Source organism: Musca autumnalis, unplaced genomic scaffold (assembly GCF_047663935.1).
Source record: "Musca autumnalis isolate F117 unplaced genomic scaffold, ASM4766393v1 scaffold_2, whole genome shotgun sequence".
Lineage (NCBI taxonomy): Eukaryota > Metazoa > Arthropoda > Insecta > Diptera > Muscidae > Musca > Musca autumnalis.
The window spans coordinates 195611675-195629609 of record NW_027411755.1 but is presented as its reverse complement, the minus strand read 5'-3'; the positions used below and the strand labels follow the sequence as shown (position 1 = coordinate 195629609).

Genomic DNA, 17935 nt, shown 5'->3' with positions numbered 1-17935 from the left:
TGACTTACCAGTCGAGTCATCTATTAGACCACCAAAGTGCTACTACATCCGGAAACTTCGAGGTTACTTCCATGAGAAGGCGGGGCAAAGATGGCAAATGGAAACTGGCTGTAAGGTATCCAAGGCAATCTGGCCAAGCTATTCTCAGCATAGAACCAACTCTCTTTTCTCACTAAATAAGTTAGGGATAAAGATCACTGTAGGTCTCATTACCGGACACAACATGGTCAGGTCCCTAACTTCTAGATGGGACAACAGCAGTGTAGACTACTGTAGGCTATGTCAAGATCCAGAAGAAACAGAGACGGTCGAACATCTACTATGTAGGTGCCCCTCGTTACTCACGAGGAGACATCGATTCTTCGGTAGATATGAGATAAATACTCTGACTTTCTTCTCCGAAATAGACCCCATCTACTTGTACCAATTTGCCAAAAACCTCACATGGCTGGCAAACAAAACTAATTAATCATTGTCTTTTCTTTCTCCTTCACACAGGGGGATAGAAATCGGCTCAACAATGAACAACTCCCTCAGCGGCAACACACCCACATCACATCCACTACATCATCATCTTTGTCACAAATCACAGCAGCCGCGCATCCATATACATACATTACTCATCGCACCCATCACACCAAACCACTTTACATCAACAAACCGGAAATAAACGAACCACCTCATATTACTTCAGAACAATACAGGCACCATCTTCAACACCCATCTTATAAATCAGCATCCATCATTATCATATCCAACCCATCAAAACCACTCTACAATTATAAACTTACATCCACCATCACAACCTCAGCAACAACCTATAAACTCACACCCATCATCACAGCATCAACTACATACTGAACTTCACAACAAATCCGCAATAGTCCAGCATCTATCATCATCACATATAGCCCAACCACAACACACAGTTTCTCTAAGGATGATCACAATGGACCTCAAGGTCTCCGAGTGAAGTAGCTGCCAATAACGGTAGCTGCGCGTCCTAAAACCAAACCAAACCAAGGTATCTCCCACTTTTTCTGCATTATGAAGGTTCTGGCCACAATATCCCACCGAAATGGCTGAAACTTCGTATTTGGTCCTCGTTGGGGATATAAAAATTTCTGCCTGAAATTTATTGGTATATGTCCCTGTCTTCATATATCCCCCATAGCATAGAAAGGAACCTAATTGTTCCCATTCACTTCAATGCAGTTCGCGGTGAAGCGTATACACATTTTGGCACTTAACGCCCGTCTTACTTGTTAAAATTTAGGCTGAGTTCGTAGGACCTTAAGGTCACCACTCATATTTTGTTTATTTTTTGTACAGTCCTCGGCAAATGATGTACACATATTTACTCCTCTATTTCACTTTCAAAACAAAAATATAAAAAAAGAAAATAAAGTTTTACTTACCTAATTTCACAACATTCGCCGATTTTGTGGTTCCACTTGTTGCTGTTGTTGTTATGTTATTAGCAGGTGTCTGAAATGTCATTGATGATGCATTACCAACACCGATATCATCAGACCTAGTAACTTCATCACCATCACCAGCACTACCACAACCAACAACAATACCGACATCACATTTAATGTCAGCTTCCGACAAATCAGACGTTTTGTTGTTAGCCAAAGACAACAGACTTGATGTTGATGCTTGTACTTCTCCGCTTATTGCTGTTGTTGTTAGTGGTGTTGTGGCTGTCGGTATTCTTGTTGTCTGGTGTGAGGTGGCGGCCGACTGTGCTTTGGGCAATTTGTTATTAGCCTGTTGTGGCTGGTGGATCAACTGGTATTGACTGGGCGGTTGGTGGTGGCGCTGGTGTTGAGGTTGGTTGTTGGCGTGCGTTGACTCATTATGTTGTTGCTCTAATGAAGCCATATTATTACAATCGTTATGATTGAGAGCAACGCCACCAATACCCCCAACAATATCACCGCCAAGAGCATCGTTATCACCACCGCAACCAACACCAGCACCAGCCTTTGGTGTATTACCAGGCGGGTTGTCGTCGTCCAGCATTGATGTCGCACCAGCAACTTTGGTGGCCAAAAGTGTTGGTGGCGGTGTAGCTTGGACTTGAGATGTTATTGCTGTTGTTGTTGTCGTTATGGGTGTTTCACATTTAATCATGCTATTAACCGGAAGTACGTCTGTCTGGGCCGTTGATGTTGCCTGTATTAGCTCACGCAACATTTGCTGTTCATGATAATGTTGTTGTTGTTGCGGTTGGGGCAACATGTTGCCATAGAACTCTTGATACAGCTGATTGAATTGTTGTTGTTGCTGGGGTCCAATACCAGCCAATAAATGTTGTAAATTATTTTGTATGTGAAATATGGAAGAAGCAGCTAACGGCATGGTTGTTGCTGAGGGTGTTACAGTTGCCAACGAGGAAGCGGGGCGATTCGGTGATGTTGGATTAAAATTCAAGCCAAATAAGTTATTCAAATGTTGCAGAGGGGATGTTGCATTGGCTGCTGAAGCTAGAATATTTTGCTGCAGAAGATGTTGTTGCATCAACAAATGTTGTTGTTGCTGCTGTTGTTGATGGTGATGTTGAAGTTGTTGCCTTTGAAATTGTTGCTGTTGTTGCAAATACAAGTTGGCTGCCTCCAATGCTGTCCTCGTTGCAGTTTTATTCGTCTCCGTTGTTGTTGTCGTTGTCTTATATTTAGCTCCTGTCGCCGAAGGTGTTGACATCTTTGTAGCTTGGCAATTTTCAATTTCTTGCTCTTCGTTGTCAGATGGAGATTGTTGTTGCTGATCGTTCACTAATGGTCTATTTTTAATTAAGCAATTATTATATTCCAGTAACATAACGCTTTGTGTTCTGCTTGTACAATAGGCCTGCGATTTCAAGAGCAATAATGGCATAATAACTTGGGATAAACAGTTTTGTCTAGACAGGCAACATTTGAATTTGAAATGGGATCCGTGTGGTTTGCTTTATTTGAGGATTGTCTGAAATTAAATATATTTTAAAAATTGGAATTAGAAGAAATTATTTTTGAATGGTAAAAGCAATTAAGAAGAACTGATGATCGCCTCTGAGAATATCTGAAGGTCATTTCAATATATAAGAAGTACTTCCTTCGATAAAAAGGTCTTCCTTGATAAGACCAGTTGTTATTTTATCAGGCGATCTGCTATGTGGTCTATGAGAAAACTTTGAGTTCGTTTATGAGAGAACCACGAGTTCTACTATGAAAAGACCAGGAGGTCGTTCATTCTAAGACTAGCAGATTTTTAAGAAAACCAGATGTTTTCTATGAGAACTCTTGGAGGGTCTTCTATGAAAAAGGGTCCCGGTGTTCTTCTTTGAGGATACCAAATGGCCTTCTATGAGAAAACCTCAAGGATCTGGTGAGAAAATCTTACAGTCTTCTATGAGAAGAACTCTGGGTTTCTCTGAAAATTCTTGGAGATTAGCTCTAAGATGACATGACGGTTTCATGGTATAAGACTTAAAGGTATTCTGTGAGAAAATCTGAAACTATTCTATGAAAAGAACTGGTCTTCTATAAGGAGATCTCATTTTCTTTCTTCTATGAGAATTCCTGTGGGGTTTTTTCTGAGATGACCTCGCTGCTTCTTGACTCGGACTTGGAAGTCTTCTCTGAGAAAACATGGAGGCCATCTGTGAGAAGACTTTGAACTTGTAAGAATACCTCGGCGTCTTATGTGAGAATACTTCATGGTATTCAGTGAGAAGACCTGGCGTTCTTCTGCGAGAATATCTGGAAGTCTTCTGTAAGAAGACCTGGTGGTCTTTTGTGAGAAGACCTGGTGGTCTGATATAAGAAGGTCTTCTATAAGAAGATCTGGCATCTTCTATGAGAAAATCTTATAGTCTTCTATGAGAAGACCTCTTGGTCTTCTCTGAAAATTCGCGGAGATCAGCTCTAAGATGACCTGACGGTTTCCTGGTATAAGACTTAAAGGTCTTCTGTGAGAAAATCTGAAGGTATATATAAGAAGATCTGGTTCTCTTCCATGAGAAGATCTGATGGTGGTCTTCTAATCATATGAGAAATCTTAAGGGCCTTCTATGAGAATTCTTGTGGGTTTTCTCTGAGATGACCTGACCGTTTCTTGTCTCGGACTTGGAAGTCTTCTCTGATAAAACATGGAGGACTTCTATGAGAAGACTTGGAGGTTTTCTGTGAGAAGTCCTGGTGGTCTTCTGCGAGAACACCTCTTCTGTGAGAAGACCTTGTAGTCTTCTGTAAGAAGAACTGCTGGTCTTCCGTGAGGAGAGCTGGTGGTTTTCCGTGATGAGAGCTGGTGGTTTTCTGTTAGGAGAGCTGGTGGTTTTCTGTGAGAACTTCGGGTCTTCTGTGAATACTTCATGGTCTTCTGCGAGAATACCTGGAAGTCTTCTTAAAGAAGATCTGGTATCTTCTAAGAGAAAATAAGATGATCTACGATGAGAAGACCCATCGGTCTTCTCTGAGAATTCTTGGATACTAGCTCTGAGATGAACTGATAGTTTCCTGATATAAGATTTTGAGGTCTTCTATGAGAGGACCTGGTCTTCTATTAGAAGACCTGGTCTTCTATTAGAAGACCTGGTCTTCTATTAGAAGGACTGGTTTTCTTCCATGAGAAAATCTGATGGTGCTCTGGTGGTCTTCTAATCATATGAGAAGTCTTAAGAGTCTTCTGTGAGAATGCCATGACGTTTTCTCTGATATGACCTGACCGTTTCCTGACTTGGAAGTTTCTCTGAGAAAACCTGCAGTGTGGAGAGCTGGTGGTTTTCTGTGAGGAGAGCTGGTGGTTTTTTGTGAGAACTACGGGTCTTCAGGGAGAACATCAGCGTCTTCTGTGAATACTTCATGGTCTTCAGTGAGAAGACCTGGTGTTCTTCTGCGAGAATACCTGGAAGTCTTCTGTTTGAAGACGTGGTGGACTTTTGTGAGAAGACCAGGTGGACTGATATAAGAAGAACTAGGATGATCTGGGGGAGCAGGTGGTCTTCCATGAGAAGAACTGAGGGACTTATATTATATCTTCTATTACAAGATCTGGTATCTTCTATGAGAAAATTAGATGGTCTTCTACGAGAAAACCTCTCAGTCTTCTCTAAGAATTCTTGGATACTAGCTCTGAGTTGAACTGATGGTTTCCTGATATGCGATTTAAAGGTCTTCTTCCATAAGAAAATCTGATGATGGTCTGGTGGTCTTCTAGTCATATGTGAAGTCTTAAGGATCTTCTATGAGAATTCCAGGACGTTTTCTCTGAGATGTCCTGACCGTTTCTTGGCATAAGACTAGGAAGTTTCTCTGAGAAAACCTGGAGTACTTCTATGAGAAGTCTTGGCGATCTTTTATGAGCAGTCTTGACGGTCTGGAGGTTTTCTCTTAGAAGTCCTGGAGGTTTCCTATAAGAATTCCTGGTGGTCTTCTATGAGTAGAGAAGAAGGTCTTCTTTGCAGAATACCAGTAGGTCTTCTATGAGATGATCTGGAGGTCTTCTATGTGAAGACCTAGTGGTCTCCTGTGAGAAGATGTGGTAGTCTTTTTGAGAAGACCTGGTAGTCTTTTTGAGAAGACTTGGTGGACTTTTATGAGAACATTTGGTGGTCTTTTATGTGATGAACTGGAGGTCTTCTATGTGAAGACCTGGTGGTATCTAGTGAGAACATCTGGAATCCTTCTCTGACGAGATCTGAAAGTCTTCTTGAGAATACCTGGAAATCTTCTACGATAAGTCCTGGAAGTCTTCTATTGGAAGGCCTGGAAGTCTTCTATGAAAAGATCTGCAGGTTTTCTGTGAGAAGGCATGGAAGTCTTCTTCTTGGTGATCTTCTTTGAGATGAGCAGGAAGTCTTCTATGAGAAGACTTGGTGGTTTCTATGGGAAGTCCTTGGCCCTTCTATGAGAAGACATGGTAGCCTTCTATAAAAAGAAGTGGTGGACTTTTATAAGAAGACCTGGTGGTCTTCTATGACAATAACTAGTGGTCTTCTGTAAGGGAGCTTGGTGGCTTGGTGGATCTAATAAGAAAAACAGGCGGTCTTCTATGAAAAGACTTGAATGCCTTTCATAAAAAGACATGGTGGTCTTCTTTCAGAATACCTGGTGGCCTTCTTTCAGAATACCTGAGGAGACCTGGAGGTCTTCTTTGAGAATACATGTGATAATGTCTAATGAGAGGGCCTGGAGGTCTTCTATGAGCCGATGGGGGTCTATTAGAAGAGATAGATGTCTTCTTTAAGAAGTCCTGGAGGTCTTAGATAAAGACTTCTATGGAAAGACTTGGTGGTCTCCATGAGGTTTCTCATGGTACCTAGAAATCTTCAATGAGAAGACACACAGGTTTTCTATGAGAAAATCTTTGGTCTTTTATGAGAAGAATTGGAGGTCGTTTATGAGAAGACCTGGAAGCCTTCATTCAGAAGGCCTAGATATCTTCAATGAGAAGACCTGCAGGTTTTCTTTGGAAGATCTGTGTCCTTCTATAAGAAGTTCTATAAGAAGATCTGAAGGTCGTTTATGATAAGACCCACATGTCTTCCGTGGGAAGACCAAAATGTGTTCTGTGAGAAGAGCTGGAAGACTTCTATGGGAAGTACTGAACCAGGTGGTCTTCCATGAGGAGACCAGGAGCTATTTTGTGAGAACGCCTGGAAGTCATCTAATAGAAGAACTGAAGTTCGTCTATGAGATGACCTATGGTCTTCATGAGGTCTTCCATGAGAAGACCTAGAAATCTTCAATGAAAAGACCTACATGTTTTCTATGAGAAGATCTGGAAGTCTTCGATGAGAAGACCTAGAAATCTTCAATGAGAAGGTTTCCTATTAGAAGATCTGTGTCCTTCTATAAGTAGATCCGATGAGGAATTCTATAAGATGATCTGAAGGTTGTTTATGAGAAGACCCGGATGTATTCCATGGGAAGACCAAAATGTGTTCTGTGAGAAGAGCTAGAAAACTTCTATGGGAAGTACTGAACCTGGTGGTCTTCTGTGAGAATGCCTGGATGTCTTCTATGAGAAGATCAGGAGCTATTTTGTGAGAGTCGTTCATTGAACAACCTGATGTTCTTCTATAAAATAGCCTGGTGGTCTTCTATAAGGAGATCTGGAGGTCTTCTATGAGAAAACCTTGTTGTCTTCTATGAAAAGACCTGTGTGAGAAGACTTTATGGTCGTTTATAACAAGGCCAGAAGGTCTTAAACGAGAAAAACTGGTGGTCGTCATTGAGAAACCTAGTGATCTCATAGTTGAAGACCTCCAGGTCTACTCATTGAAGAACATTAGGTCTTTTTATAGAAGAATATCAGGTATTTCTATAGAAGATATCCAAGTCTTTTCATAGAAGACCTCAAGCTCTTGTCATAGAATAACATAAGGTATTCATCAGGACTTCTCATAGAAGAACATCAGGTTTTCCAATAGAAAATCAACGGGTCTTCTCATTGAATACCTCCAAATCTTCTCACAGAAGACCACGTAGAAGAATATATGGCCAGCCCAAAATAAGACCTCTAGATCGATTCATAGAAGAAGGACCATCTCATTAAACGACACCTAGGCCTCTATAGAAAGACCTGGTGGTTGTTCCATAAGAATACCTGGTGTTCTATAAGAAAACTGATGGGCTTCTAAATGAAGACCTGGTGATCTTTTGTAAGAAGACCTGGTGATCTTCTATACGGAGAATTGGTGTTCTACTCTATCAAATAGAAGGAAATTAAAAGCTTCTATGAGACGATATGGCAGTTCTTTTATCAGATGAAATAGTGGTATTTTATAAGAAGACCAGGACGTATCCCTAAGAAGAGCTATTCTATAGGGATACCTGTATTAATGCTATAAGAAGACCTGATGCTCTACTATATGAAGAGCTGTTTGTCTTCTATAAGAAAACCTCGTGGTCTGGAAGATCCGTTGGTTCTCTAAAGAAGACATGATTGTCTTCTACAAGAGGACATGGTTGTCTTCTACAAGAAGACATGGTTGTCTTCTACAAGAAGACATGGTTGTCTTCTACAAGATGACATGGTTGTCTTCTACAAGAGGACATGGTTGTCTTCTACAAGAAGACATGGTTGTCTTCTACAAATAGACCTGGTGGTCTTCTAGAGCAAGTCCTCACAATTTTTTATAAGTGAATTTGGTGGTCTACTGTAATAAACATCATAAAGGAAGACCTAGTGGTCTTCCATAAAAATAATTGGTGGTCTTCTATAAGAACACCTGCTAATAATTTCTATTGCTAAGCACTCCAAACAAATTAATCGAATTGTCTCTGCTTCTGCTTAACATTCATTATTTTACCACTACCGATTTAGGTTGATGTCATTTCATTTTTAATTAATTTTTAAATTTCATTTCTACATGTTTTGCGATATAATTCCTACATCTACATCTCCATAATCTTCGACAAGTCACCACAAGATTAATTAAGACAATCAGTTTTTAATTTTAAATTCATGCAGACAAGTTGAGTCGAGCAGAGGGCAGGCAATACATTTTAGTTTTGTCATTTTGGTAGCTTTGCTCTTCACTACCTCTACTTATCACTACTTATTGGAATTTAAACAATATCTAACGATAACACTTTCGATACCATTTTGTTGTTGCCTCCCTTTATCTTTGGTGTTAAATATGTATAGCCTCCAAACCTTAACTGGCATTTTTGGTATCAAATTAAAAATTCAACATTTAATTGTCAACTACTTAGTTGGGGGGATTTGTTCGGTAATTTGCCTAGAAAATAAGACAAATTGGTTTTGTGTTGTTTCCCAATATTGTTCGAGAATTTCTCCATGTCAACTGATAAGCCAAACATAAAATTTCGTAGTACTGCTTCTCAAGGGGTTTTTTTCTATTAAGTGACAGTTAAATGAAATTAAGACAAGTGTGTTACGCGCACACATTTATCAAATTATCTTTAAAATACCAGTAGCTTCTTTTAATTTGTTTCTAAAGTTTGAGTGTTTCCAAATTTTGATGATGTTACAGGTGAAGGGGAAGGTAATTGAAAAATTAATGTTAAAGGATCGATTATATCTCGATTTCCCTATTTTTTATAAGGATCTGTCACGCTCCCCGAAGTGCAGTATTTAGAAGATTGCATGGCCAACATTACCCCCCAAAAGATCTTCAAAACATTAATCATAAACAAACCCTAACTTAGGGAATTGCCGACAGTCCCAACACACGGCACAGATTTATTTCTGTTCTTTAGTCACATGTTGAGTGAAACCCATTCTTACATATGTACATATATTGGATTGATATTTTTCTTAAGGTATAAATAACCACCTTACTCTCCATTCTTCGTATCTTCAACATTTAAATCTTATCTGAAACTCTTAGCACCCCATTTGCGTTATAAGAGAAAACAAGTCAGTCACTCGGTCACATTGTTGATCGATTCAAATAAAAAGGAATAACCACATTTTTTCCATTCGTAATCGTACAACGCATTATACATATGTAGGTACATACATAGGTATGTATGTACACATATACATTCTCGTTGGTATTTACATTTTAACCTGATCACGTTGAATTTAAATGGAAATTATTGTAAATAAACATTGTATATCAATTAAATAAAGAAAACTGAAACGGAACGAACGAACGTATCTTAGCTGAATGAATGCAATGACAAAAGACCTGCGACGACGAGTGATATTTGTCCTCGTTTTGTTGTTATTGGTATTTATAGATTACACTATTTAACAAAAGATTATACAAAAATGTTCAAAACTAAAATAAAACAACGACACCCTTAAACAATTTGAGAGCCACATATATTCTTGATCAGTATAAAATTCTAAGATGATCTAGCCATATCCGTCTGTTGTAATTACTCTAGCGCCCGTAATAATTGAGAAACAACACTAAAATTTTAAATTTTTTACCAAACTTGTTGAAATTTGACATTTAAAGTTCTTAATTAACTAGAAACTTCTCCACTAAAAATTGTCAAAATAGGTCCATGTTTTGGTATAGCCCCCATATAACGATGCCTCCCGATTTATGGTATTTAGAAGATTTTAAGTAAATTTTCCTCCAAAATTGGCTCCATTTTGGCACCTGGAGTTTCAAGAGATCAAAAAACTTCTGCACCAAAAATGGTGAAGATAAATCTACGTGTTGGTATAGGTCCCAAAAACGGTACCTCCCAATTTAAGGTATTTTGAGGAAATTTGAAATTTGTGCATACCTAAATACGTGCGTGTTCCCAAATATATGTTTTATAATATGTTTTGTATATATGTACATATGTGTGTGTTTTGTATTTTATGGTGCTATTGGACCAACTTTAAATGGAAGGTGCTCACATCTGGGAAGTTTTTGCGGATTCTGGAACTACAATTTTCATAGATGAGAAAAATCAACAAACCAAGTGTCAAGTTGACATTCTTAGAGTTTTTTATAGGTTTTTACGATTTTGCTTGGAAACAGAAAGTCCTACCGAAATAGGACTGAAGAAAATGTTGTAGCTATAAAAATTGACTACAAGATTGACCATTATGATATTTTCGTAGGTTTTACCATTTTTGAGATACAGAAGTTCAAATTGAAACAATGCACTGACTGTATCGCCTCCTTATAAAACAATGACATGTATAAAGCGCCTTAACTAACTTTAAGTGAATACCGCTTAAACCTGTGAAGTTTTTGCGGATTTTGCAGCCTACTATGAATAACCGGAAGAAAAGAAAAACAATCCCCTCTAAAGTTGACGACCACCGCAAACGTTTTAAGGACTATGATCTGAGAATCTGCACCTGGAATGTTCGCACTCTTTACAGAGATGGTGCAGTCTACGCATTGGCAGATGTACTTGAAAAATACAAGGCCGACATTACTGCCATACAGGAAATACGATGGATTGAAAAAAAACGTCACAACAACACCCAAAGGTGAAGAACTGTATTATAGCTGACATGATACAAAGCATGAATTTGGCTGCCGATTTGTAGTTGGTCGGAAGTTAAAACATCCGGCCTCCAGCTTCACTTCAGTGAATGAAATACTTGCAACAATACGGATAAAAGCAAAATTCTTCAACATTAGCTTTATCTGCGCTCATGCTCCAACCGAAAACAAGGACGAACAGACCAAAGATATATTCTACGAGAGCTTAGAAGAAACAGATGACCGTTGTCCTGTCCACACACACACATTGTTCCACAACATCCCATACGGGACAAAGGAGACTTCTCTCATATCAATGAGTGCACCCCGATTCATATTTAGCTCAATGATATGGTACCTACTGTTTAATGCCGAGTCCGAACGGCGTGTCCTAAGACACCACTTGTAGAGAAGTTTTTCAAGGCTGAAATACTCAGGAAATGTCGCCAACATTACATTTTGCCACCGTTGAAAAATGTTTGGTGTTGCCTGGCCGGGGAATCGAACCACCGACCCTCTGCGTGCAATGTGGGCGTGCATACCATTGCACCACGGTGGCACCCAGTTGTTGTCCTGTCCATGACATTAAAATTATTCTAGGCGATTTTAATGCCAAAATTGGAAAGGAGAATATCTTTGGCCCAACAGTCAGGAAACTCAGTCTCCATAGTGAAACATCTGAAAATGGAATGAGGCCATAGACTTCGCAGCGGGGAAAAACATGGTTGTTAGCAGTATCAGATTTAAGCATCTCGATATTCATAAGGGTACCTGGCTGTCTCCGGATCAGAAAACAAGAAATCTAATTGATCATGTACGTTCTTTCCGAGGAGCAAACATTGACTCGGACCACTACCTTGTTGCAGCAAGGGTACGTACCCGGATAAACATAGCGAATAAAGTACGAACAGACATAACACGAAAGTTAGACATCAATAAGCTACAATCACAACAGATAGCAACAGCATATTCCACTCAACTGGCCCAATTGCTTAATCAAAGCACTCCTCGTCCCGGTAACATATCAGCACAATGGCAAAACATTGCCCACACCAGGCAAACAGCCGCAAAATCAGTACATGGATACCAGAGACCTCCACAAAGGAATCCATGGTATGACCAGGAGTGTCGTGCTGTTACCGAAGAGAAAAATTGGGCATATAGGGCTACTTTACAATCCGTAGCAACTCGTAGCGCACGAGAGAGATATAGTGAGAAAAGGAGAGAGGAGAAACGTCTGTTCCGCAGGAAAAAAGAGAGAGATGGAAGAGCGGGAGTGTGAAAAAATTGAGATGTACAGGAACCAGAATGAAGACCAAAAATGCTACCAAAGAGTGAAACATTAAACTTATGGCTTTGGTACAGGCGCATCCTCCTGTAGAGACCAGAAAGGGAGTTTGGTAACTGATACAGATAGTGTACTCAGGTTATGAAAAGAACATTTTTCCAAACTGTTGGTATCCAATAGTAGCGAAGACGACTAAGATTCCACAGATCCAGTCCCAGAAGATGGTATTGAATATATTCCGCCGGGCCAAGATAAGGTAAAGTCTGCAATAAACCTGCTAAATAATAATAAGGCAGCAGGAGCCGATGGGTTACCAGCCGAGCCATTTACAGCCGGAGGCGACACGCTGATAAGGTGTATGCATCAGCTAGTTAGCACCACCGGAGCATCCTGTGTTCCGTCCGCAAGAAAGAAGATAAGACTATATGCTCTAACTATAGAGGGTTAAGACTTCTCCCTATTGCCTACAAGGTAGTGTCAGGGTATTATGCGAACGACTAAAATCTATGGTCAATGAAATAATTGGACCATACCAATGCGGCTTTAGACCTGGCAAGTCCACCATTGACCAGATATTAACCCTTTTTGTCGATTATAAGGCAGCCTTCGGCAGCCCCCTACGCCCAAACAAATTCCACGCCATGTCTGAATTTGTTAACCCATAGTACATTCTGCTTTGTAAGATGCCTTTAACTGATAATTGGTCCTTAGTTAAAATAGGAAAGAACCTCTCCGAACAATTCAGTACCAAAAGAAGTTTCAGACAAGGATACAGCATTTCGTGTGACCTGCTCAATATCCCCCTTTAAAGGGTTATACGAGTTGCAAGTGTCAAAAGAAATGGCACTTGCGCAAGTAGATAAGGCGACGTGGTACATACCACGATCTCTATCTGTCATATAACGACATCAGCATAGATAAACGTATCGAGATGCAATGATTGCGTTGGCTAGGCCATATCTTAAGAATGAGCAATGATAAACCCGCTAAAAAGGCGTATAAATACGGGCCATATGACGGTACACCCAGAGCCTGCCAGTTTGTATGGAGAAAACAAGTGGGAAAAAGAGATGGAAAGACGCGGTATTCCAAAAAGCGAAACAAAAAGCAGAGAGAATTCGAGGTACATTCTTAGTACCCATTGTATATCCAGCATGGCAATACGGAGTGTCATACTTTATTCTTTTCACAAGTGCGTAACCCCCAAAAAACCAAATCATGCCCTGATCTTAAGAATGGCGTCTTCACTAACGCTTCAAGGAATTGGTGCAAATGTTGAAGATGAAAAAAGTCGTATGGTGTCAACATGAGAACAGGCGTGCTCAATTTTTTTTACCACGGTTTTTGTCATTTTTTGAATCTGACCACGAATGGTGTCAGTATGAACACACGCATGCTCAATTTTTTATATTTCGACCACAGTCGGGCTCACTTTAACCACGGTACGTTGTCAATTCTCGAAACCGTTGACACCATCTCGTTGCCAAATTGACAACGGCATGCTCATGTCGACCATAAACAGTGTTGATACACTATCAACAACGGATGTGTCAATTTGATCACGTATGGTGTTATTTTTTCTCTGGGTGTTCTTAGCATTCATGAAATTGGTTCTAATGCTGAAGAAAAGATCGACTGTTTGAAAACATATAGCTGGATAGATGTTTTTGTGACTTTCTTCCCAATACACCGTATTTTGTGCATGACAGTAATATCTGTTCTGTACTTTGCTATAACACACGCAGAGAAAAAAATATGATTGATCCAACAATATTCGAAGGCCAAAATATGTATTGTAAAGATATTGTTAAATTCCAAATGTAGTATTGTAATTCCAACAATTGGGTTTTGTCAATAGTTCTCTCTTTTCTTCGACAATTTTTTCTCTTCTCTCGCTATTCGATGCCGTGTTGAAAAAAACAATTTTGGTGAGTTTTGTTTGTATGACACGATGCCTTTATCTTTGTTTTTGTGTGTATGTATACCAACAATGATACTCTTGTATTTATTTGTTTCTGTTTTGTTTCATTCTTCTATCTTCATTGTGCTTTGAAGTTTGGTGTTTTACCGGAGTTTGTTATGGTGTTTAATTATTCCTTACGTTGTGGTGGGTGCTTGTGGCTTTTTGTTTGTCTTTGTTCAGCCAATGCAGTAAGTAAACCATGTATTGTGTTCATCAATGATTACAATATTATACGCGACATTTATATCCAAGTTATGTGAAAAGTGTATATGTTGAGTATATATACTCAAATCAAAAATTTCTGGGCAGGTTTTCTGGGTTGACAATACTTTTTGTAAACAAAATTAGATTATGATAGGTCCTACAATCGGTATTGTTAACGATTTTTACAATATTGCGGAAATTCGTAAGTTGTTTTTGTTTTCTATGTTTGGAACAAAAGATGGTATTTTTGGATTTGGATTACAATGTTTGAACAAAACGAATATATTTTTGGAACCAAAACAGATATTTTTGTTCCAACAAAAGCGAAAAATATTTTTTCTCTGCGTGCATCTACCAGTGAGTAAATAGCGCCTTCCATATTAAGAGTCCGAATAATTAAGTTAAGGGATTAAGTTTTTTTATAGAAGGAAATTTCTAACCCGACGACCAATTATTTTGTAATTCGATTTTTGATTGATGTTGAACATTTGAGAAGAACGATCAGTGTATACCACTAACATACATAGATACCGCCTAAAAGTAATATATGGAAGTGACAAGAATAACTCTAATAAATATAAAATATGAAAAAAATCTGAAATATAAAAAACCCCATTGCACAAAATTTCTGTTCACTAGTGTATCATTCATTTTGTCTTTGCCGAGAGTTTATTCAAAATATCAACAATGGGTAAATCAGACTTGTTACCTATACTTCTCCTTATTGAGTGGCATGGCCCGGCCCGCTGCCTGGCTAGCTGCTTGGTGGGTATTGATTTGTGTGTCATTTGTGTTTATATTGCGCTTTAAATGTCTTTCAATATTTATACAAATTTATTTTTATCAGTTTTTACATAAAATTATGATAATAAACCTGTGTAAGGTGTAATAAATGTACGGGGACGAGGTTGTAACAAAGTTACAAATATTTTGATTACACCGCTAGCTGATATCGATTAAAAAAACCAAAAACAATTATGTATAACAATTTTTAACGGAAAATTTCTATTCAAAATTATAAAATACCTTAGTAGTGACCCGTAATTCCCTTTATTCGTTACATATTTTTCTCCCCAAAATTACTCATTCATTTGATATCTATTGCAAATTGAATATAATAAATTATTCTGAAAGCCACCGCATGAAATTCTGAGAAGTTATAAAAATTCAATTACAAGAAAAACAAACTAATTTGCAATTTGACATAAACAATTTTATTGTATCGTCGCCTGATAAGTCATTATAGACCGCACATTGATTATATACAGGAAATTATGGGTTGAAAAATTGATAATATATGGAATTTCCGGAATAGGGAAATGGTAAATGCACTTTTAATAAATAAAATAAAAAAGTGTAAAAAAGGGGGAGTGTTAAAAGTTCATAGGAAGATAAAAGAGTAACGCAATCAAATGTGCGAGAAGTACAGGCCAAAATATCCTAGCCATTAGGCCAAATATGTCTTTAAGGAAGCAGAATGTTCAACAAGTAAAAAAGTATCAGTCGGCTTTTCCAACAGAGATACTCGTATACCCTCAATTAAAACTTTCATCTATGGACAAATCGAATGTATTTAAGGTCTATTCAATATTTTGTGGCTATTTTTACTTTATTCGACAAAAATGTGAATTAGGGTTAAAGTTCAAAAGTGGTGCGGAGAAGGTACTTGAAGGAATGGAACAATATAGTCCATTATAGAAGTGGATCTTTTTTTAGGAGTCTTATAATTTCGATAGATATCGCGCCCTCTAGTAATTTCAGTGGAACATCGTAAAACTGTTGGGCCAGAATTTTTGTGGGGGAGGTACTCTAAGGAGATGACCATTTTAGAAGTTTAACTAAATTTGGACAAAATTGTTTACCCTGTTCAAGAGATATCGTCCATACCATTTTAGTGACATCTTCGAACTGAAACAGGTTTGGACAAAATATGACGATGGTCAAGTTTTGAACCAAATCAGTTTATCAGTTCGAGAGTTATCGTGCTCACCAGCCACTACGTATGGTGCCATAGGAGGTTTTTTTTACACCTTTTGGGCTGTTTTCTCAAGAAGTATGGACTTGCCACTGAAAAAAACTTTTACCGTCGTAATGGAGGTAGCGAATGCGAATCGCTTCGACACATATCAAAGTGATTCGAGAGCAGGTCGTAAAGTGAACTTGTCCGAAATTTTGTGTGGGATGTACCCGAAGGAGTGGACAAATAAAGTCCATATTCGAACCTGATCTATATACCGAATCGATCACTCCCTTCAAGATATATAGTGCGAACAATTTTTCCGAACATTATTTAACTTTTGTGGGGGAGGTACAGGGAACATTCATCTACGGACGGATCCAAATCGGTTTATCAGGTCGAAAGTTATCGTGCTCTCCAGCCACTACGTATGGTGCCATATTAGGTTTTTTACACCTTTCGGGCTGTTTTCTCAAGAAGTATGGACTTGCCCCTGAAAAAACTTTTACCGTCGTAATTGAGGCAGCGAATGCAAGCTGCTTCAGCAAAAATCAAAGTGATTCGAGAGCAGGTCTTAAAATGATCTTATCCAAAATTTTGTGTTGGTGGTACCCGAAGTAGTGAACAAATATAGTCCATATTCGAACCTGATATATGTATATATGGTAGCTATATTAGGATGTGTAAAGTATGTACCGAATCGACCACTCCCTTCAAGATATATAGTGCGAACATTTTTTCCGAACATTTTTGAAGTTTTGTGGTGGAGCTAGCTGAAGGTGTGGACCGATATGGCTTATCTTCGAACTTTGGTGTCCCTTTAGTTCATATCCAGTAACTCTTTTTTAACACAGTTGCAGTTGACCAATCAAACTGAAACTTTGCACACTTTTCATATATTGTCATTATGAATATGAAACCAAAACAAATATGGGACAATTTTTTCCTACAGCCCAATATAGCGGTACCAACTGATTTCAGATTTTTTGAGGATTTTATCTTAATTTTTAGTCTGAATTGACTTAACTTGGCATTTGCAGTTCCCAATTGTACAGAAACTTCGCCACCAAAAATTGTGGACATGGGTCAGATTTGGTGACCCGAAGAGATGCGCAAGTTATTTCAATCGACAGTTTGTCGAGCACCCCGTGAGTGACAGGGGGAAGAGAAGAGTATTACGTCGCATCAGATCTCTTCCTACCGAGTAGGAACCACCACAGTTTACAATGGATGATATTGCCAATGCCATCAGGAACGCTAAATCATCCAAAGCGTTGGGCCCTGATGGAATCCCCATGGTAATGCTGAAGCATTGTTCCCGAAGTCTGGAAAATGGGCATGGTGGTCCCACTACGGAAGCCCGGCAAGGATGCCAGCAAAAGTGAATCGTACAGGCCGATTTCGCTTTTGTCGTCCGTAGCAAAGACCCTTGAGGCCTTAGTCCTCCCCAGTATCAGGCATAGCTATCAACTTGCCGATCATCAGCATGGCTTCCTTAAGCAGCACAGCACGACAACCGCGCCTCACGCCATTACCACACATATTTGTCAAGGACTTAACCAGATACGACCTTGCGATAGAACAGTGATGGTGGCGCCTGACTTATCAAAAGCCTTTGATACAGTC

The 17935-nt window shown here is 39.0% G+C and overlaps 1 protein-coding gene across 1 annotated transcript in view; it reads right to left on the bottom strand.

The window, feature by feature from the left end:
- The window catches only part of nub (nubbin), a 327856-nt gene that overhangs the window by 264705 nt on the left and 45216 nt on the right, over positions 1 to 17935 (bottom strand). Inside the window, exon 2 of the mRNA XM_073970455.1 lies at positions 1419 to 2970. Within this exon, the coding sequence (XP_073826556.1) occupies positions 1419 to 2883 (1465 nt within the window). The 5' untranslated portion in view covers positions 2884 to 2970. The remainder of the gene's footprint in view (positions 1 to 1418; positions 2971 to 17935) is intronic.